The sequence below is a fragment of the Miscanthus floridulus genome, chromosome 3 (genome assembly GCF_019320115.1).
Source record: "Miscanthus floridulus cultivar M001 chromosome 3, ASM1932011v1, whole genome shotgun sequence".
NCBI classification, from domain to species: Eukaryota; Viridiplantae; Streptophyta; class Magnoliopsida; order Poales; family Poaceae; genus Miscanthus; species Miscanthus floridulus.
Genome location: NC_089582.1, coordinates 144606365 through 144628049, shown reverse-complemented (window position 1 = coordinate 144628049; position 21685 = coordinate 144606365). Strand labels below are relative to the sequence as shown.

The 21685-nt window shown below is 46.1% G+C and overlaps 2 protein-coding genes across 10 annotated transcripts; both read left to right on the top strand.

The window, feature by feature from the left end:
- Positions 1–214: 214 nt before the first annotated feature.
- Positions 215–4042, top strand: LOC136547372 (rhomboid-like protein 19). The gene is made up of 8 exons (XM_066539328.1): positions 215–496; positions 847–971; positions 1428–1488; positions 2087–2253; positions 2347–2458; positions 2549–2751; positions 2836–2970; positions 3349–4042. The coding sequence occupies exons 1-8, from the start codon at positions 452–454 to the stop codon at positions 3446–3448; spliced, it is 948 nt and encodes a 315-aa protein (XP_066395425.1). The 5' UTR covers positions 215–451; the 3' UTR covers positions 3449–4042.
- Positions 4043–4558: 516 nt separating this feature from the next.
- On the top strand, positions 4559–21595 carry LOC136542710 (protein HUA2-LIKE 3-like). Of its 9 annotated transcripts, XM_066535265.1 has the most exons (14): positions 4559–4909; positions 7465–7562; positions 8709–10892; positions 11106–11568; positions 12113–12221; positions 12303–12415; positions 12504–12685; positions 13326–13791; positions 13880–14510; positions 14746–14852; positions 20551–20611; positions 20751–20838; positions 20967–21057; positions 21169–21595. In XM_066535265.1, exons 1-12 carry the CDS (start codon positions 4784–4786, stop codon positions 20792–20794), a joined length of 4584 nt encoding a protein of 1527 aa, XP_066391362.1. In that variant the 5' UTR covers positions 4559–4783; the 3' UTR covers positions 20795–20838; positions 20967–21057; positions 21169–21595. The 9 variants fall into 9 exon arrangements, with proteins under 9 accessions (XP_066391362.1, XP_066391356.1, XP_066391353.1 ...); XM_066535259.1 differs by lacking the exon at positions 20551–20611 and having other exon boundaries at positions 14746–14820; positions 21015–21057; XM_066535256.1 differs by lacking the exon at positions 20551–20611 and having other exon boundaries at positions 14746–14820.
- Positions 21596–21685: the final 90 nt, after the last annotated feature.

Below are 21685 nucleotides of genomic sequence, written 5' to 3'. Positions count from 1 at the left end.
TCGTGGTTTCCTCTCTTTGGACAAAGTCATTCTAGAAGAGATCAGCCACTGGATACTTGATTAGTACCCCCCTCCTTATCTTAACGATGCAATCAAAAAAACAAAATTTAGTTAGGGCCTGTTTGGAATGCGGGAATTTTACAGGAATTTTACAAAAATCAGTTCAATTTCAGAGGAAAAACACAGGAATGGAGAAAAAATCCCGCATTCCAAGCCGGGGGAGAGGATTCAGCAGTATGCAGTTAAGCTAGCTAGCAGAGACAGAGGAGACAGGACTCAGGAGAGGAAACCTGCTCCGCTGCTCTCTCCAAACCCTGACTCCCCGACCCCCCACAACCTGCTTTGCTTGCTCTGCACTCCGCTAATTCCTTCCGCGGCGATCCCGAGCAAGAAATCCAGCAGCAGAAGTGCAAGCGGCGGCCGCGGATCTCGCCGGGCGGCGGCCGCCACTATGATGAGCGGCAGCTCGTTTTCGCCGCCCTCGCTTCCCGCCGGGGTACACCTCTCTCCATCTCTCTCTTCCCGCCGGGGTATACCTCTCCCGTTTCTCGCTAGATCTGGGAGTAACCTGTTTGTTTAGGGCGGGCGCCATGAATCAGGCGACCTTGTGATCTGATACTATCTGCCGTATCTAAGATTTTGATTCGGCCCCAGTGCGTTCGCGCGTGCTGCTCTCCACAGGCTAACCAATTTGTTGTTTGCTATTGTCTGGCGACAGAATTATGCTTGAAATTACTGTATGTCTCATCCTGCCCTTCGCCACCGATTAGATGCCGCGTGTTCGAATGAAAAAAAAAAATACTCCGTTCTCGCTCTCATGACATCTGGTCTCGCCAACGAATGCAGAGTGGAGGCTTCTTCAGGGGGTACACGAAGCTGTGCAAGGGCCTCGCCGTCATATTGCTCCTTGTGCACCTTGTAGTCCAGCTGTTCCCGTCCGCCGTCACCTATCTCACGCTTATCCCTGGAAGGTAGAAGCTCAGATCTCCACTCTGTTGGAATTCTGTATCCAGAGTAACATCTTTTACTAGTTGCCTGCTTGGCTCCTAGTTTGCCCTAGATCTGTTTCCTAGTTACCACCGCACTCAATGGCCAAATTGTTTCTTAGTCACCCTCTGAGGTGAAATACTTAGTACTGACTATTATGTGGAGCTACTGATATTGGTAACCAGAACATCCATTTGAAATGCAGGTTTAAGCTGCTGAGTGCTGAGTTATTGTAATTATAATAATTAGTCAGTGTGTTAAATTAATGACATGTCGGTTAGTTGGTTTCACGGTTTCACCACTAGATGTCTGGGCTTCATTCAGCATTGCATCTGGTTTGTTTGGGCCTATGAAATTAATTTACCAGATATTCTCTAAAGGAAAAACCACTGAACCAAATGCGTGTCTTGAATATTCAGCTATTTGATTTATATCTGCAGGACGATCCCTTTTGCTTGGAACCTGCTAACTGCTGGCTATGTCGAGCAAACAATTCCAGGGGTAAATTTTTCCATCCCATCATTTAATTTATTCAGAGCACCTTCCTCATATATGCATGTTTATTATCCTTTCACTTTCATGTGAAAGAAAAAGTACTTCCAAATCAAGACAAAAACCTAATGACGCTTATATGTAATTAGCTATCGAAAGAAGCAGCTAACTCAAAACAGGTAATGAACTGGTTGAAATTCAGGTAGGGGGTAGAGTATAGTACATTGTGTTGGTTTCTGCTTGTTTGGATGTAACTTATGTCATGGAATCAATCGCATTCAAATAAATACTAACTTAATTTAGCTTCTAGCTTTCTCTTATTACAGTGGTGGTATAGCATGGTTCTTGCTAATTATTACTTAGAGTTCTTCTAGATGTTTGTTGTACACTTGAATGTCACCTTAGGCAATGAAAAATACTAGCGTTCTGTTTTATAGATGTTTTTCCCTGGAGTGTTTGATCTGCTGTTTGCTGTTTTTGTGCTAAATAACATATTGCATCACATTTGTTAATGCATCTGCTTACTGGTGCTTTCGAGTATTACAAATATGTCATGTTTATTAACATATCAGAGCTCCTTCAACTCACATGACCAATATTTGTGCAGGTGGTTGTCAGCATCATTGGTCTTCTTTTATTTGGGAAGTTGTTAGAACCTCTATGGGGTTCAAAAGAGTTATCAAAGTTCATCTTTATTGTCAACTTTTCAACTTCTGCTTGTGTCTTCATGACTGCTATTGTGCTGTACTATATAACTCAGCAAGAGATCTACCTGTAAGTACTGTATTTCTCTTATCTCTACAAAATAAGTAGTTTGACATTTCATATTAGGTCCAGCCTTGGTGTTCTTACAATCTGTTTTTTCAGCTATACTCCTCTTTCTGGATTTTATGGGGTTCTATCAGGATTGTTGGTGGGCATTAAACAGCTTTTACCTGATCAAGAGCTTAATCTTTTTGTGCTAAACATCAAGGCAAAGGTCGGTCTCTTTGAATATCAATAAAAGTAACCTTAATTTTCATGCTACCATTAATGTTTGCTAACGATCTTATTTTTTCTGGCTACACAGTGGATTCCATCTCTTGTTGCATTGATCTCCATTGTTGTAAGCTTCTTCGTAAATGACTTGATGTCTTACCTCCCAGTTCTGTTGTTTGGCATTTATATGAGTTGGATCTACCTCCGTTACTTTCAAAAGAGACTTGAGACTGGCCTGAAAGGAGATCCAAGTGAGGAGTTCTCTTTCTCAAGCTTCTTCCCTGAATTTGTAAGGTAGTTCATTTTCCCTATATAGAAGCTCTAGACTATTCTGCAGTTCGCTGAAGTATATTCTGACAAATTTGTCAAAACATGCAGACCAATTCTCGACCCAATAGCATCTGTATTCCATAGGCTACTTTGTGGAAGATCCGAAAGATCTGATGCCAGGGGAGAAACACTAGATACCTCACCACTGCCTGGTTCAGATTCAATTGAGGCAAACAGGAGGAGGTTAGCTTTCGTGGCTTTGTCTTCAGTTTTATCAGTGCATTACTTTTTCCTGCTTGTAACATTTTGTTCCTAATAAGCAATCCTTCGGTCCAAGCAATATTACTTCTGTTGCCCTGCTTTTTGACAAACAAATGATCCTGGATTCTTCCTCATGGGTTCTAGACCGTCATGTTTTCTGTTGTCAAGTCCATGAGCTAGTGGAGTCACACATTGTTCCTGTGACTGTCATGTTTTCTGTCTTTGTTCAAATATTGCCGTAGCTTGTAGCTCCATTTGGTGGTTTCATAGCACATGACTCTGTTGGCACTTGCCAGTTGCTAGTTGCGTGCAACCGTGGTTCTATTCTGTCAGGCATAATGTTTGTTTGTCTCATTGTAGAGAGAGGGGTCAACGGGCGCTGGAGCAAAGATTAGCCGAGAAGCTGGCTGCAGTCAGAAGTTCAGAGGGCACATCACTGGATGCTGCTGACAAAGTTTGAGTCTTCTATGCACCGAACAACAAGCTGTGCAGTTTGTGAATTCCTGGCGATTCGTTTCTTTGTGATTTCCTGAAGGATTGATTGAATGCGAATGATTCATGTACCTTCAGCAGCCCCAGCCCCACTGCCGAGTGCTTCATTTTTTGATGTTTTTTCGTAGTTATCATCGGGAACCAACTAATGATGAAGCGGTGCGCTTCATTTTTCCCATGGTTTCTCTGTAGTCAACTAGTGAAGTGATCAAGTACTAAGCAGTGTACAATGCGATACTCCATAGGAGTATAGGACAAGAACTCATCTATGTTTAGTTTTCTGTTTGTTTCAAATGGTGAGGTTGATACTTGATAGTACGGAGTAGTTGACAAGGAACAAAATTATTTTTGTAACCTTTTAGAGCTTTGCACCCCACTTCTAAGCTCAAGGTAACTCTAATATTTACCTGTCGTCATTTCCACTTCGGTAGCCAAGGAAGATGAACCCAGCACACTCGGTCCATTGACCTTGCCCGCTTGTTATGACGCGATGGAATCGCCAAGGTTAGTAGCGTAATAGTTATCATAATAACAATCACTTTTGCTGAGTACTGGCTTTGTCTTTCTGTTTCATTCTCCCAATTTTAATTTTTGGTGTTCCTTTGGTCTAACACCCTGATCGCTTGGTCATATCAGTTATGATACAGTATTTTTTCTTTAAAAAAAACAGCATCAACTAATTTATAAACCATAGAAACGATCATGGGTGCGTTCGAGTGCTTGTCACGACCAAGAATTTTAAATCACGGTTCTCTCAATAAGGTTTTTGGTTAGCTAATTTGGAACCATTATCACAATCATACAACGCATCGATCTACAGAAATATAAAAACTTTATTACAAGTGGCTAACGTACGATTTACACTAGTGCTTACGTGGCTATAAGCACCTATCCTTCAATATACCTCAAGTTCATGGGCGTGATTGGCCTTTTAGGATTTTTGCTAGTCAGCAGCAAAAATAAAAAAAAAACATCTTTCTTGCCAAAAGAAACTCCTAAAAACACATAACAAAAACTCAAAAAGCAACAGCAAAAAAAAAAACTATAGAAATAAAAAAAGTTGGAAAAGAGAGCCAGTAAAATCAAATCGGAAAGGGAGAATCTCGAAGCCTAACCGGGACTCTGGCATCCCACTCCGGCGCCACATGCCTCCTGTCTCCCTCGCCGCCGCCGCCGCCGCCGCCACCACGAAGTCTGGACCCGCTTCCACCCCTTCAGCATCCGGCGGCGCTGCCGCTTCTGGTGCTAGCCGCAACGGAGCTTCCTTCTGAGGGCCGGTGGCGGGTGGGCGGGAGGGTCAGCGATGCCGCCGGCCCGTAAGAAGCGCGGGGCGGCGGCTGCCGCCGCCGCAGCAGCCGCGGCGGCGCAGTGGAAGGTGGGCGACCTCGTGCTCGCTAAGATGAAGGGCTTCCCGGCGTGGCCGGCCATGGTGAGTAGCACTGGCCACTTGTTCTCTCTGATCCGGCGCCCCCGGCACTAGTTTAGGCATCACGCAGTTTGGGGATTCTAGCTATAGTTGGAGAGCTTGCCTAGGGTTCGTCGTTTGACGAGAGCAGTCTTTTTTTTTACGGTGCTACTACGGACGGTAATCCCTACTAAAAGTTGAGGTTTCTATGGCTGCTCATTTTGATTTGGCAGACCTTTACAATTATGTTCTAGTTTTTGTGCTGCCTTTAGTGAGGCTTGGCATGTTCAGGGGCTTCTCGGTATATGAGATCAGTGGTGACCAACTTGCCGTGAATCTGTTCTGACCAGTTCGCAAGTTTCCACTAGTTCCATGCCCTAAGTATAATTTCTCACTGCAATGTCATATTGTTTCTCAAATATTGATTGCCTTGATAAGTGAATGATTACTGCAATTGAGATCTCTTCCTTCTGCTAATCGGGGTTGTAGAGTTTAATCGGCTGGTATATGGGAGCTTGTTTACCTTTGATATTGATGAAGATGTGCTAGATAAAAAACGTTTGTTGGAGCAAATGTTGGTTCCCCATGCCATAAGCTTGTGACCAAGGGTTATAGTCTATATTTCAACTAAATCCTGATCCTTTAGGCCAATCAGAGGTGCTAAGTGTTTTGCTTGTTAGTGCCAACGTGTTGGTTTCAGTGGTTTCTGAACGGTTTAGGTACTTGGATGCAACATGGTGATTTTCTGGTTGTGGAAGAACTGTGCCAGCTTTTGGGGAACCAACTGGTGTCTCTCAGGCTGTTGTTCGGTTCCATTCACTATGATTCTCTTTAGAATCCCTGTCCCATGCTTGTCTTTCCTCACCTTGGGTATTCCCTGGTTGGTCACGGTTGGCCACACCGCCACGGTGCCAATGTGCAATTAGCTTGGGCATATGGAACTGTGAAGTTTCAAATGGTTCTTTGATACTTGGCTTCGTTATTTCTGATGCTTGCATACTGTTTTATATTCCTCGGCAGTTCGGTCCTCTAAGGATTATATATTGTACTTGAACTGGTGAAGATTTGGAAGCAGCCATTGATGTTTTCATTAATGGAAACACAATATCCTTTAAAGAGGATCTGTCAATCCTTATAATCTCTCTGCATTTGAAGCCAACCTTGCACCACTCTCACTTGGTTTATGATGAAGTTTCTCAGAGCATGATTTAAAGCCCTGGTGATTTTGGCTCTTAAGGTTGGTGGGCACCATGAATTTGGTTGATATAATTCTTGTTTTCTTTCTCATGAGTCATGAGTGTGGGATTTGGAAATTTTTTGATAACCACCAATTGAAGTACTTTCTGGTTTGTTTTTGTTCATTTTCTATAGCAGTTCATCAAATACTCAGTCCACGTCAACATTTATAGATCTCAAGGCATAGTTGTGGTATAGGTGATACGGGTAAGCTCCTTTCGGATGAGTTTTAACCTGTGGTATTTAAGGGCAACATAAGTAGGTTCAGTTACTAATCGATTAATATTCTGAGCATTGAGGGGCAGGATCTTAATGCTGCTTCTTCGTTTATTTTTGTTTCTGAAATTTCATAAACGACGAGGAAATGAGCTCTATCAATAGTGAAATGATACATATAGATCTCTAAAGTTCAGCACATGTCTCTAGAATTTTATGCAGTTTGTTCCACACTTAAATTGGGGTGTCTGCTGTGAACACGGATTTCTCTAGATATTTTCTTCTCTGTCATATACTCATTTCTCATTTTCTCGCAGTTATACTTTTATGGCTTTCTTACTTTTGCGTGTTATGTAGTATTACGTAGGTGTTAATATGCATAGGATAACATTCTCGATCACCATGAACCTTGATACTAACCTATAGTCCTAGATTTGTTGTTGAGATTTTCATGGTTATAAGTGATAGACAATTACTTTCTTTTCGAGCTCTTCATCTACGGTGTACTCCAGCCATCCAAATCCGGCGACCACATTTGGTTTTGCCACCGTGACCAACCAGGGAATACCCCCCACCACACACACACACACACACACACACACACACACACACAAGTATCTAGTCTATTAACTCCGCGTTGTAGGAGGCACGATGTTGTTGGCGGAATGGGATGCATTAAAACTGCACTGCCCACGGACACTAGCATGCAGGAGAAATAGGTGTGGCGCAGTGAAGATAGAAATTCACTAGCGACCCACCCGAAGAGTATTTCTTTGGCTCTGCCGACAAACACAGTTAGGCGCTGATCAAGGATGGACGGAGAGAGTATTTCTTTGGCTCTGCCGGCAAAGGTTTCTTTTAATAATGTCTCTATTCTCTCAGAAGTTCTTTGGGCTATTTCAGGAAACCATTTTGTTTTTCATCTGTATGACATGTTTATAAGTCTTGCTTCACATAACCATGCCATTAAGCTGAGATTTCCTGGGCAAAGCTGCCTCTAATAATCTCCACCTTATTCATGCACTCGTAGCCTTTTTTTTACTCTTGGAGATGCGCGTGGTTGTAGAGTTGAAACTGAAAATATCCATGTTGAGGATCTCAATCCCTGAATTCCCATACTGTTACAGATAACTGAACCAGAGCAATGGGACCTTCCTGCAGCTAAAAAGAAGTTTATTGTAGCTAAAAAGAAGTTGCTGGTCTACTTTTATGGAACTAAAGAGATGTGAGTATCACTTTTAATTTAAGATCTTCCTTTTCGATTGATATTCTATATATGTTCCTCTTCATCCCATATACATTGTTTGCTTGGACCAGATAGCTCTTTTCTTAAGATGTATATTATTCAGAAATAATTTGACTCTTCGCCATGTCGTCACATGAAATTGGTAGGATCCTAGTAAACTACAAACTTTTAGGGTTTATTTATTTATAGCTTTACATGTTGGTAGGATCCTAGTAAATTAGTTTAACCTTTTCTAAGATTTTATTTGGATTTTTATTTTTAGTTGAGATAAGGAACATATAATATCATTAGACTTTTAGGATTTATTTATTTTTAGCCTTACATGTCAGTAGGATCCTAGTAAGTCAGTTTACCCTTTGTAAAATTCTAAGTTTTATTTGGATTTCTGAGAAAAAAATCCTAATGTGATCTTACAAATTGACACATTTTGCTAAATGTTCGTACAATTTTACAAATTTAAGAATGCATATAAAAAGGACTACATGATGATCACATTCCAAGTCAGTATCCCAGATGATGATTGTTTATGAAAGGAGCTATAGATGACAAAAGTGGACAACAGTCTGTGAAGAGGTTCTCAGACAAAATTATTCATGCAATGTAATGTTAGTACACAGTCAACAAGTGGGGAATTAAGTATCTATCTGGTTCGCCATGCTAGATGGACACCGTATTGAATGGGTTTGTTCGTCCAATTTTTGTGGAGTGCCATTTGTAGTGTGGTGGTGTTGGCATGGTTTCATTTCATACCATGAATCAAGATGATTTTTATTTAGAGTATCTTATTTCCTGGCAACTCTAAGAATCTAGAAGAATAAACTTCATGTGCTGATAAATTCAGAACCAGTGAAAGATATGTCTAGTTTTAGGAATCTTGTATTAGTTAATTATGATTTATGAAGCTTAATTCTGTGATCTCTTTTCTTACTTAATGTCCAGTTCTATACTAGCATCACTAACAATTTCTGACATTGAAGTGGGTTAGCCTAAAGACATTGGTAACTTGCAGGAGTTCTACGTCGTGGCAGCTATTAGCTTGGATATATATATTACTTAATTCATTAAATCCCTATCCCACAATATGCAATGCTTTTTCTGACATTAATCTTTTCAATTATATTGTAGTGCTTTGTGCAACTATGCTGACCTTGAGGCATTCACCGAAGAGAAGAAAAAATCTCTACTTGTTAAGCGACATGGGAAAGGAGCAGATTTTGTCCGAGCAGTTAAGGAAATAGTTGAGATTTATGATTCTTTAAAGGAAGACAAGAAAGACATTAATAATGATAATAATAAGAGTGGCTTTACTGAAAATAATTTGAAGATAGATGTCGAGAATCATGTCAATGACAGCAGCAGTTTGGATACAGAAGGTCCTGATGATGGTTCTGATCCAGGCAATGACAAGAAAATGGAGGATTGTCCCTCCTCTTGCATGGATCACAGCATGGTAGGTACTCAGTCTATTATCAACACAATGGAGGGTGAGCATTGTGTTGTGGATTCTGCAGATGACGATCCTATTGAAAAGTCATCTATCCTTCATGAGAGTAAGCATTCTCCTTTGCATGCTAGTTCATGCTCAAAGAAAAGACAAAAAGATTCACAGAAACAAAATGCTTGCACACATGGTAATTTTGCGTCATCATGGAGATCAAGAAGTTCATTAGGTGCTGAATTAAGAACAAGCCGGGATTCTGGTGGTCTGATGAATGGTACTAATCTGCCTTCTGTTGATTTGATTCCTGGTGACAAGCAAGAAGATTCTGCTCACCGTAAGTGCATTGAGGATGATAAACCAAGCCCGTGTTCTGTTTCTGCTACAAAGGAAGCAGTCTTGTCACATCCAAGTCGAGGAACCTGCAGTCAACTTGTGGCCTCTGGGACCAGTAATGATGATAAAGGCCCATGTACTGTCATACATAGTGTACAATGCACTTTTAGTAATGAAGTATCTAAAACTGGAGTCAGGGATAAAGAAGTCAACCTGAATGGAATGGTTGATCTTCCCATGACCACCACCCGAACTTTTAAAAGAAAAAGAAGGGCAAACACTTGTCGTGCTAATAATCCTGTCAGTAGTGAGCTAAAAAATATGGATAGGGCATTGCAGCCTAAGTCAATTGGAGATCTTGTATATTCTCCAAATTTAAGGAATGAAATTAACAGATCAGATGGAGATGAGCACTTGCCATTGGTCAAAAGGGCAAGAGTCCGAATGGAAAGGTGTCCACTGGAGAATGCCACGGTTGATGAACCTGGCCATTCTTCTGACCAAATAGAGCCAGTTAAACTTGATCCATGTATTAAGCATGCAACGTCTGCAATATCTGGGAAGGATCAATCAGCTGATGATGTACCTCCTGGCATAGATGCTTCACCCAAAACAAATTACTCTGACCTGCCAGGAGAAGTTCAGAATTCTTGTATGAATAACAATGAAGAGCAACCAATGGTTATGACATTGGATGTAGAAGCTGCTTTGCCTCCATCAAAACGCCTTCATCGTCTCTTAGAAGCTATGTCTGTTAATGCATCTGAGACTGTGAGTACTTTGCCTGAAGTTACAAAGTCAAAGGAGGTTACCCTGGAAGGCTGCACTGCTTCAACAGAGAGGTCCCCTCCTAAAAACTCTGCAGATGCACTTGTTGAAAGTCCCAAATCTGCAATGGCTAAAAGCCCTAAGGTATCTTTGACTGTGCTTCCTTTAGATGTCCCAACTGACCAAAAGCATATCACAGAAGCTGTCATGTTGAACAAGGATGCCCTCCCTCCTGTTTCTTTGGATTTAAGAACTGATGTCAGTGACAGTTTACCAAAGGACAAAGTTTCTGAAGAAACCTGCATAGACAGTGAAAATTTGAGAACTGATGTCAGTGACAGTGTACCAAAGGACAAAATTTCTGAAAAAACCTGCATAGACAGTGAAAATGTACCTGATTTGGTTGTACATACTGGGATTGATAGCAATGGCTGTGTAAAAGGTACGGCCTGTTCCATGAAATTGGAAGAGCCTGGCTTTGCGAAGTTTGATCGACTACCTTCATGTAACGCAAGTGGAAATAAGCCTACGGAATCCATCGAAGGCTCTACTAATGGTTTTGGCAAAACTATAGATGTATCTTCTGAGCCAATTAGCCGAGCAAGTGCTACTGTCTCGTATACTAGCGGCAGCTGTGATCCTGTGCCGCATGTTGGCACTGTTTTAGATAAATCAGTAGTTAGTGTGCGTGACAGAACAAGTGCCTCTTCTTTGGTTTCTAAAGTTCCATGTATTCATTCTGACACAAGCACCAGAGCATTTGAAATGTAAGTCTTCTCTTTAATGTGAAAAAATGAACCTTCAATTTGTTATGTAGGCATGTTTGTTTACTGGCATTACATGTTCTTGCATTAATTGATTTACTGCAAATCTTAGGAGCCATATGCTTGTAACTTACTAAGTTCTTCACTTCTTCTCAAGTCTTATGTTCATAATCATGTTGACATGGTTAATAATAGTTTCGATGTTTAATCTTGTAGGCATAGTTCTTCAGTTATTGCACCGGAAGACCTTGACCGCAGAATAAACCTAAAGGATAAGAGCTTATCTTCAGATTCAATGCCTACCGAAGAACTAGTTGCTGATGGACATGCTCATATATTCTCTCAATCAAATTCATTCATGGACAGTTCTCTAGATTCAAAATTTGCTTCGGAACCTTTGGTGAATATCCCTTCACTCAAAGAAGGATCAAGTAGCTGGTGTTCACCTTCAAATCATTCGATAAGGTCTGCATCAGATAGGGTTCATACTGAACAAGATAGTGGTGAGATTCCTTTTGATAATCTGCAACCGGAAGGCTTGTTAGCAGGTTGTAATGAAGCCCATTCATCACGGAGGGCGTTTGAAGCTTGCGTTGGTACACTAACACGAACAAAAGAAAGTATATCTCGTGCAACACGTCTTGCACTGGACTGTGCTAAGCATGGCATTGCTGGGGAGGTTAGGCCTTGCAAACTCCTCACCTTAATTTTAAAGGCATGCGGTTTCACTGTGGTTTATCTTAGATTAATTTCTCATGGTTTTATTATTACCGTTAACTTGCTTGTATTTGTACATTTGGTAGCTTGATAAGGCTAAGTTATTCATCTGAAGCCCCTGATTGTGATGATATCAACTCATGCCTGGGTTCCCATTTACAGATTAACTTTCATGCCAAAGGCTGATTTTGCTCATCATAGAAATATGGTCACCATAGCTGTTTTGTTCACCATAGTTTCCTGTATATCAATTCGTGGCCTTTGTATATATGACATAGCATGCTATTTACAAGCTAGAAATTAGTGGGTATGTTATGTTAACCACTATGGCACAATCTTCACTAGATTGAAAATTTTCAGGTTTTTTGTTTGAGCACAGTAACAGCTTTTGCTGCATTCAATCTTAAAAGTATGCCCTTTTATAGCCACTGGACCAATCAATCAGTTTTAAGTTGTGTGATGCAGATGTGATTTGATTCTGTTCTTTTTTTAACAAAATAATCTAGGTAATGGATATTATTATTGAACACCTGGAAAAGGAAAGTGATTTATATAAAAGGGTCGATCTGTTCTTCCTTGTCGATTCCATAATCAGATACTGTCGCAATCAGAAAGGTATGTGCATAATGTTTTTAAGTTTGTTTCATGGGAATGGGCAGATTTAAATCTACTAAGCTACTGCCATGAATCATGTAGGTGGACCTGGTGGTGCCTATCCTTCTCTCATCCAAGCAGTCTTGCCACGAATTATATATGCTTCTGCACCACCTGGAAATTCTGCTTGGGAGAATCGGAGGCAGTGTCTTAAGGCAAGTGAATTCAGTACCTGATTAAAGAATACGATAAGTTTAACGCTCTTTCACATTTCTTTCACATGCTTTGTTTCTTGGTGGTTAGGTTTTGAGGCTCTGGCTTGAGAGAAAAACCCTTTCAGAATACATCATTCGCCACCATATTAAAGAGCTTGAAGCTCTTAATGATGCGTCATTTGGAAGCTCCCACCGTCCTTCAGGTAGAGAGAGAGCTCTGAATGACCCTTTGCGGGATGATGAGGCATTTTTTGTTGATGAATATGGAAGGTAGGCCTCTACTTTTTGAATAAGAACCCATTTCTGAGGTTAAAATGAGTGTACTGCTGAGGCTTGTTTATGCTGTTTATTGCTATTGCACACAAAATATTCTGCATATTTACATTTTGTGTTGGTTTTGGTAATCTTACATAATTTGCAAAAGGAAAAAAAAACTGTTAGTACATGAGTTTGGTGCTGATAGCATGTCATCATCGTAGCCAGTAGGTAAATTGTTTCTGTTTTCCTTCAATCCAGATTGGCATTGTTGGAACTGTCTGCTATACAATTTCAGTGCTTGTATGTTTGGGACCTGTCAGATTGTAGCAAATGAGTGAAAGTATTATCAATACTAGAAAATCTTTCAAGAAATGTTGAAAAAGTTTAAAGGACATAAATAATAGTCATGACTCATGATGACACTTCAAGGTTATCTGAATGACTGCTGACTAGTGTTGTTGCTTATACGACTGAACAAAAATATGAAATGTCAATTTTTCAAACAAAATTTTGGATCTGTATTTGAGCGTGGTCTCACTTAGCATATGTAACAAACTGCGTTTATGCATGCTGAACTGCTGTACCATCGTTTTGTACTAAAAACTATCTGTTCACCATATCCCACGTTTATATGATTGATTATTCTTCACAGCAACGCTGGTCTTCATCTTCAAAATTTAATTTGCACGAAACTACTTGAAGATGAGGATGGGAGGTCCTCTGAGGAGAGGAGCTTTGAAGGTCTTACTCCTGAACATGAAGCTACTGGTGCTAATGAACAAGAGGCATGTCAATTGCATGTGACAAAGCATCAACTCCTATTGGAAGAAGTGGACGGTGAACTTGAGATGGAGGATGCAGCCCCGTCATCTGGAGCTGAAGCCAGTACTGGATGTCAAGAAGATCTGACTAATAACGATACTTCTATAGGAACTGCTCAGCATCTCAGTTCCGTTCCGCCACTACCTGATGATAAAGCTCCATCCCCTCCCCCATTGCCATCATCACCGCCACCATTACCACGTCCATCACGTCTTGTCTCTCAAGATTCTCAGGTGCAAGGCGCATTGCCTGTGGCATCCAATTGTGTTGAGCAACACCATCCAGGAGCCAACTATGTATGTAGCTCTTATTTTGTTTCTGCAGGAAAACTGCTCTGGAATTTGATTTGTGGTGAGTATAGTTACTCCGTGATGTTCTTTGCAGAATGTTGAAGGCCAACATGCTTATTCTGCTGCAAACAATCGAGGCAACGTGGATGCATGTATAGCTTCTTCACAGCCTCCAGTACCATACAATTCTGGATATGCAGGGCATACTAATCAGATATATCAACCGCCGCCACCGCCGCTGCCGCCACCACCACCACCACCACAGCCTATTGCAACATTCCCTTCTGGGCCCCATGGCAGCTTATGTGGGCCCTCAGTGCCACATCATGGAAATAACTATCACCATCCACCACCAGCACCACTGCCGAATAGTGGATACCATTTACAGCCACCGCCACACCCACCAGGTCCGAATCAGTTCCCATGTCCACCTGAACCAGAGCAGAGAGCACAGCCTTGGAATTGTGGCCCTCCGGCCCCTTCCTATCCTGAGAGATATCAGTATGTTGGACATGATAGAGGACACCATGGATATGATAGAAGACCTTACTTTGATGATAGAGGACATCACTTTGATGATAGGGGGCATCGCTTTGATGGTGGAGGGCATTACTTTGATGATGGAATGCATCACTTCGATGATAGATTGCGCCACTTTCATGATAGGGGGCAAATGCACCATGAAGTTATGGATGGTGGAAGGTTTCCCTCGTTCTTTCCACCAGGTATTCCCCCCTCCTCTTTCTGCCTATGCAACATTTTAGTTTTGCATCCAACTGGTCCCGTTTATTTATGAACAATTTTGCTGAAATACCGGATTTACTTGTGTTTTTCATGAATTAAACTTTTATGTTTAGCCAATTTTGTTCTTATCAGTATCCAGTTGATCCTATTCCTTTTCAAGCAACGTGCAGTTCATGTTATTTATCACTCATTGCACTATCTTCTACAATCATTCAGGCCCCCCATGTCCAGATCACTTCGAAGCGCCACCCAACCAATTTCACTGTGGACGACCATTGAATCCTCCACCAGGTCCATGTTCTGGGTGGCCTATGCCTCATAGGAGATCCTGATAGATAAGCCTAGTGCTAAAGCACTTGTATCTTACTTTTCCTGCATTTTTTACTTTCCTTGGCTTTCAAGTCTAGTGTTAGGAATATGCTCAGCATCCACTTTAGTGGTTGTAATATGTTGTAGCAAGTGGGAGTCCCCTTTGCCTATAAAGGGTAAGGGAGTGTCATTGTAAAAATAGGCCATTGTATTTTCCATTCAATCCAAGCGGCCAAGGGCCAAGCTGCCCTCTGGTAGTTCTAGATCTGAATCTGATATCCAATCGGGCCAACAATCTGGTATCAGATTCGAGAGGGTTCTTGAGTGAGTGAACGCCATGTCCACCGCCAGCCAGGTCGCGAGAGCACGCGCCGCTGCGGGTGCCAGAGCCAACGATCGCGCGACGCGCCTTGCTGCCGCAGAGGCTGCGGCGGCGGCCGAGGCGGCCAGGCAGGCGACGGCTGTGGCCTAGGCCGCGGTAGACGCGGTCGCAACACTGCACGCCGAGATGGAGCGGGAGCCGGAGCCAGCTGGAGGATCGCGTAGCCCGGTCGAGCGGCGTCGTGGTCGGCGCGGCCGCTCCCCGGTGCTGCAAACGGTCTACCGCGACTCCGGAGCAAGAACGCCCTGGCCGATGCTCACCAAGTCGAACTACCACGAGTGGAGCCTGCTGATGAAGGTCAAGTTGCAGGCCCGGCGGCTGTGGGAGGCGGTTCACGTCGGCGGCGGCGACTACGACGACGATCACCGGGCGCTGGAGGCGTTGTGCGCCGCTGTCCCCACCGAGCTCGGCACCTCCCTCGCCAACAAGGCTACGACAAAGCTGGCGTGGGAATCAATCGTCGCGGCACGCATCGGCGGAGATCGTGTGCGCCGGGCGACGTTGCAGCGCCTCCGAGGGGAGTGGATAGGCCTCGCCTTTTAGCTTGGTGAGCAAGTCGAGGACTTTGCCCTTCGTCTTACCAACCTGATGAAGCAGATGGCGCGCAATGGCGACACCGGCCTCACGGAGGAGCGCGCGGTGGAGAAATTCCTCTGCTGCATGCCGAGGAAGTACGCGCAGATCGTCATGTCGATTGAGACGCTCCTCGACTTCGAGCAGCTCACCGTCGAGGACGTGTCCGGGAGGATCAAGGCGGTGCAGGACCGGTGCAGGACCGCGAGGAGGGGCCTCACACCGAGCCGAGCGCCGCCGGAGGCAAGCTGCTATACACGATGGAGCAGTGGCGCGCCTTCGACAAGGAGGAAGGATCCGGTTCGTCCGGCTCCAAGGAGCGTCGCCGGCGTCCACGCAGCGGCAAGGAGGAGAAGGGACCTCGGGGCCAGGTCGGCGCTAATGGCGGCGCCGCCGGCGAGCGCAAGGCGATCCGGGATGACACCTGCAACAACTGTGGCAGGACTGGCCACTGGGCCAAGGACTGCCGCCTTCCTCCACGCCACGGTGGGTAGGCTCACGTCGTGCAAGCAGAAGAGTAGGATGCCACCCTGTTCCTGGCGCACGGGTGCGTCGAGCTGCGGCAAGACACAGGGGAGGGGGTGAAAGGTCCAAGCTTTCCCCTTTCCGGGTCGGCTGGCTCCGCCGAGCTCCACCTCGATGAACCGCGCGTCCACGCCTTCCTCGGCAAAGGTGCCGTCGATGATAAAATCGACGGCTGGTACCTCGACACTGGTGCGACGCACCACATGACTGGTCGGCGCGAGTTCTTCTCCGACCTAGACTCCGGCGTGAAGGGCTCCGTCAAGTTCGGTGATGCCTCCGCCGTAGAGATCAAGGGCGTCGGCTCGGTCATCTTCAAGGCCAAGACGGGGGAGCACCGTCTTCTCACCGGGGTGTACTACATCCCGGCCTTGAAGAACTCCATCATCAGCGTCGGGCTGCTGGACGAGAACGGCTCGCGGGTGGAGATTGAGGACAGCATGCTGCGCATCTGGGATAGAGGCCGCCGTCTTCTCGCCAAGGTGAACCGGGGAAGCAACCGCCTTTATGTGCTCCATGTACAGGTGGCGCACCCCCTCTGCCTTGCCGCGCGTTGGGATGATGAGGCGTGGCGTTAGCACGAGCGCTTCGGGCACCTTCACTTCGAAGCCCTGAAGCAGCTCGGCAAGAAGGAGATGGTCCGCGGCATGCCCTGCATCGACCACGTCGAGCAGCTCTGCGACACCTGTGTGGTGACCAAGCTGAGTGTCGGCCCTTCCTGCGTCAAGCCTCCTACCGAGCAGCTCGAGCTGGTGCACGGCGACCTCTGCGGTCCAGTGTCACCGGCCACTCCTGGAGGTCGGTGCTACTTCCTACTGCTCGTCGACAACGCTACCCGCTATATGTGGGCCATGCTGCTCGATTCCAAGGCAGCAGCTGCGGACGCCATCAAGCGCCACCAGGCAGCCGCGGAGGAGTGCGGCCGCAAGCTCCGGGTGCTCCGCACGGACAACGGCGGCAAATTCACGGCAATTGAGTTCGTGGCGTACTGCGCCAACGAGGGGATTCAACGCCACTACTCTGTGCCCTACTCACCGCAGCAGAACGACGTGGTCGAGCGCCGCAATCAGACGGTGGTGGCAGCGGCGCGCGCTCTCCTCAAACAGCGCGGCATGCCGACGGTCTACTGGGAGGCCGTAATGACAGCCGTACACCTGCTCAACCGCTCTCCGACCAGTGCGCTCGACGGCAAGACGCCATATGAGGCCTGGCACGGGCGCAAGCCGGCGGTCAGCTATCTGCGCATCTTCGGCTGCCTCGCTTTCGTCAAGGAGCTAAACCACGTCGGCAAGCTCGATGATCGCAGCTCGCCGGGGGTCTTTATCGGCTATGCAGAGGGGGCTAAGGCCTACCGCGTGCTCGACCCGGCGACACAGCGTGTGCGCGTGGCGCGCGACGCCGTGTTCGATGAAGGACGCGGCTGGGCATGGGATAAGGCGGTGGATGATGGGTTGGCGACCACGCTTCGCGACTTCACCGTCGAGTACGCATGGGCTGGAGGTGCTGAGGAAGCACAAGGTGCATCTTCATCGACGTATGGGTCTTCATCACCAGTGCTGACCTCTTCACCAACTTCGCCTCGTTCGCCATCACCAAATCCGTGGGAGCTCGGCAACCCATCGGCGGTGGTCGACAGTCCATCGTATTAGACAAAGGCCATTAGGCTTTGTATATTCCTTGATGATAGATTACAGAAGGGATTACACTAATATAGGAGAGAGAGGGGATGGCCCAAGGGGCCAGCAGTGTGAAAGGGCCAGTATAGCTGGCGCCTGCACAGATAGTTAGGAGATTACAGTAAAGGAGCAAATAATTCTAACACCCCCCCGCAGTCGGAACGTCGGTGGAGCGAACGTTCAGATTGGAGCGAAAGTCCATGAACACAGAAGACGGAAGCCCTTTGGTGAAGACATCTGCGAACTGTGAGGTGGTGGGAACGTGAAGCACACAAACAGCACCAATAGCAACGCGTTCTCGGACGAAGTGGAGGTCGATTTCCACGTGCTTGGTGCGCTGATGCTGAATGGGGTTGGAGGAGAGGTAGACGGCGCTGATGTTGTCGCAGTAGACGAGGGAGGCAGTCTGTAAAGGGTGGTGCAGCTCCTGTAGAAGTTGCTGCAGCCAGGATGCTTCGGCAACGCCGTTGGCAACAACCCGATATTCAGCTTCGGCACTCGACCGAGAGACAGTGGGCTGCCGCTTGGAGGACCAGGAGATGAGACTGCCCCCGAGGAAGACCGCATAGCCGGAGGTGGAGCGTCGAGTGTCAGGGCAGCCGGCCCAATCCGCATCAGTATACACAACAAGTTGCGTTGGAGTAGACCGAGGAATAATCAGACCGAAGCTGAGGGTGCCCTGAAGGTACCGAAGGATCCGCTTGGCAGCCACAAGGTGAACTTCCCAGGGATCATGCATGTGAAGGCAGATTTGCTGGACAGCATACGCGATGTCGGGTCGAGTAAATGTCAGGTACTGGAGTGCACCTGCAAGGCTGCGGTAGGCAGTGGGATCAGCAACAGGAAGACCGGCATCTGCAGGAACTTTGGCACAGGTGTCGACAGGAGTGGAGCAAGGCTTGCAGTCGCTCATCCCATGGCGAGCAAGAATGTCCAGGATGTACTGACGCTGTGACAGAGTGAGGTGATCCTTGTGGCGCTGAACTGCCACACCGAGGAAATGATGAAGGGGGCCAAGGTCCTTCATGGCAAACTTGTTCTTGAGTGCTGCAATCAGGCGATGCAGGAGCTGCTCGGAGGAGGCAGTGAGGATGATGTCGTCGACATAGAGAAGCAAGTAGACTGTCTCGGTGCCACGGCGAAGTATGAAGAGGGATGTATCGGACTTTGCTTCACTGAAACCCAAAGAAAGCAGGAAGGAGGCAAACCGGCTGTACCATGCCCGTGGAGCCTGTTTTAGTCCATAGAGGGATCTGTTGAGCTTGCATACATGACCAGGAAGTGCAGGATCACCAAAACCAGTGGGTTGTGAGCAGTAGACTGTTTCTGACAGGGTCCCGTGGAGGAAGGCGTTTTTCACATCAAGTTGATGAATCGGCCAATCTCGGGAGTGAGCCAAGGTGAGGACAGTCCGGACAGTAGCAGGCTTGACGACGGGGCTGAATGTCTCGTCGTAATCAACGCCGGGACGTTGGGTGAACCCGCGAAGCACCCAGCGAGCCTTGTATCTGTCCAGGGAACCATCGGCATGAAACTTATGCTTGAAGATCCATTTGCCGGTGACCACATTTGCCTTGGTAGGACGGGGAACGAGATCCCAAGTGTTGTTGTCCTGTAGGGCAGCATACTCCTCTTCCATGGCCCGACGCCAGTGTGGGTCGGCGAGGGCGTCGCGACAGGAGCGTGGTAGAGGTGACAGAGCCTCAGTGTGCAGCGCGAGGCGCGGCTGTCGGTAACCGGACTTCCCGCGGGTCGCCATGCCATGAGTGTTGGCGACTGGCGGGATGGGGACAGCTCCTGTTGGAAGAGGAGGGTCACCCTTGACGAAGCGCGGCGGTGAAGGAATCATGTTGGAGCGTCGAGGAGGTGGTCCAACAGGGGACGCAGGTGGCGAGCTGGGGGCGGGTGGACGCCGGGTGTAGACATGAATGACCGGTGGTTTGTTGAAGGAGGACGCCGGAGGTGCCACCACGGGCGCCTGTACAGAAGGACCCGTGGGCACCGGAGCAGAGGGCGCCTCTGCAGAGGGCGCCATGGGCGCCGACGAAGTGGGCGCTTGTTCAAAGGGCGCCATGGGCGCCTGTACAGGTCGAGCTAGAGAGGAGCCCGGCGGCCGGGGCACGAAGCCCGGCGGAGGCTGCCGGAGGGCCGGTGCGCCCAAGGTGGGCACCGGCTGGGAGAGCACACGGGCGGGCAGAGGGCCAGCAGCCCACGGTGTACCTGCAGGGAGAGGATTGGGCTACAGCAGATCACCTCCAGGGCTCGGCACAAGGCTTTGGGGGAGATTGATAGATAAGCCTAGTGTTAAAGCACTTGTATTTTACTTTTCCTGTACTTTTTACTTTCTTTGGCTTCCAAGCCTAGTGTTAAGAATATGCTCAGCATCCACTTTAGTAGTTGGAATATGTTGTAGCAAGTGAGAGTCTCCTTTGCCTATAAAGGGCAAGGGAATGTCATCGTAAAAATAGGCCATTGCATTTTTCATTCAATCCAAGCGGCCAAGGGTCAAGCTGTCCTCTGGTAGTTTTAGATCTGAATCTGAGATCCAATCGGGCCAACAGATCCAAGCACCCTCCAGATTCTAGACACTCAATGGAACCTCCAGTTTCCAATGGAGGAGGTATTCTATTTCATTTTTCCTTCTGATGGCAGTCCTCTAGGCTCTTATCATTATTTTCCATCATCACAAGCTCCGAATGTTTTAATAGTCACTTTTTTTTTCACTTGAAGCTGAATGCTAGTCTCTGTTGTAAAATCAGGTTGGAGGAGGCATGGAAGACGTGATTATGATAGATACCATTGATGACTGGTATCAGAAGTTTTATGTTGGAACTACTGTGCTTACACGTTAGTCCCTTTACAAATTTAACTTCTGAGATGCATGATTTACTTGGGATAAGGTACTCGTGAAGTGTGGAATACGAGCATTCCCCACTAAGTTTCCTACATACTATTTCTCTTTTGCATTATTTCAGAATGATATCGGACTCTGCGACTCAACTCTGATCATGGCTGATTTGCAGCGCTTGGTTGCCAGGGCTGGGTGGTGTTGTGGCAATGTTTATGGTACACATTTCGTCCTTTATAAACTATACTTGTTATATTATTTCTTGGCGCATCTGTTGTCGTTTTGTTTATTGATCTGACACATGTTTTTTTTCTGATTATTTTTTCTAGGTTTTCCTTGTCATTGGTGAATTATGAAGCATTCTTCAATGTCTCCGTTCACTGATGTGCTTAGTGTTAAGTCTTGAAAATAAGAGACGCAACCCACCACTGTACATATGTAGCTGTAGCAGTGTTCTGCAAATGCAGAAACGGGAGCCAGGCCAGTCGTCTGAAGGGTGCGAGGCATGTTGTTAACCTTAGCATTCCACCATCTTGTCGACATCGCTGTGTATTTCGTTCCTGTAACACTGTTGCATCGAACAATCATTTTTTTATGACCATTTAGTTTGTAGTTTGACAGTGGAGCACATGGCCAAAATTCAAATGATTTTTTTTTTGTACTTGTAGACTTTATTGGGCATCTTTTGATGACGTAAATATGGCTCAATATATTCTTGCGGCGAATGCAGCCGAGTCGCCACACACTGCGAGGCTGTTTGGCTCTTCTGAGGTCTGGGTTTGGGAATGTACAACTAGTTTCTACTACGATTTAATTGCAACTGCCCAAATTTAGTCTCGCTCGTCG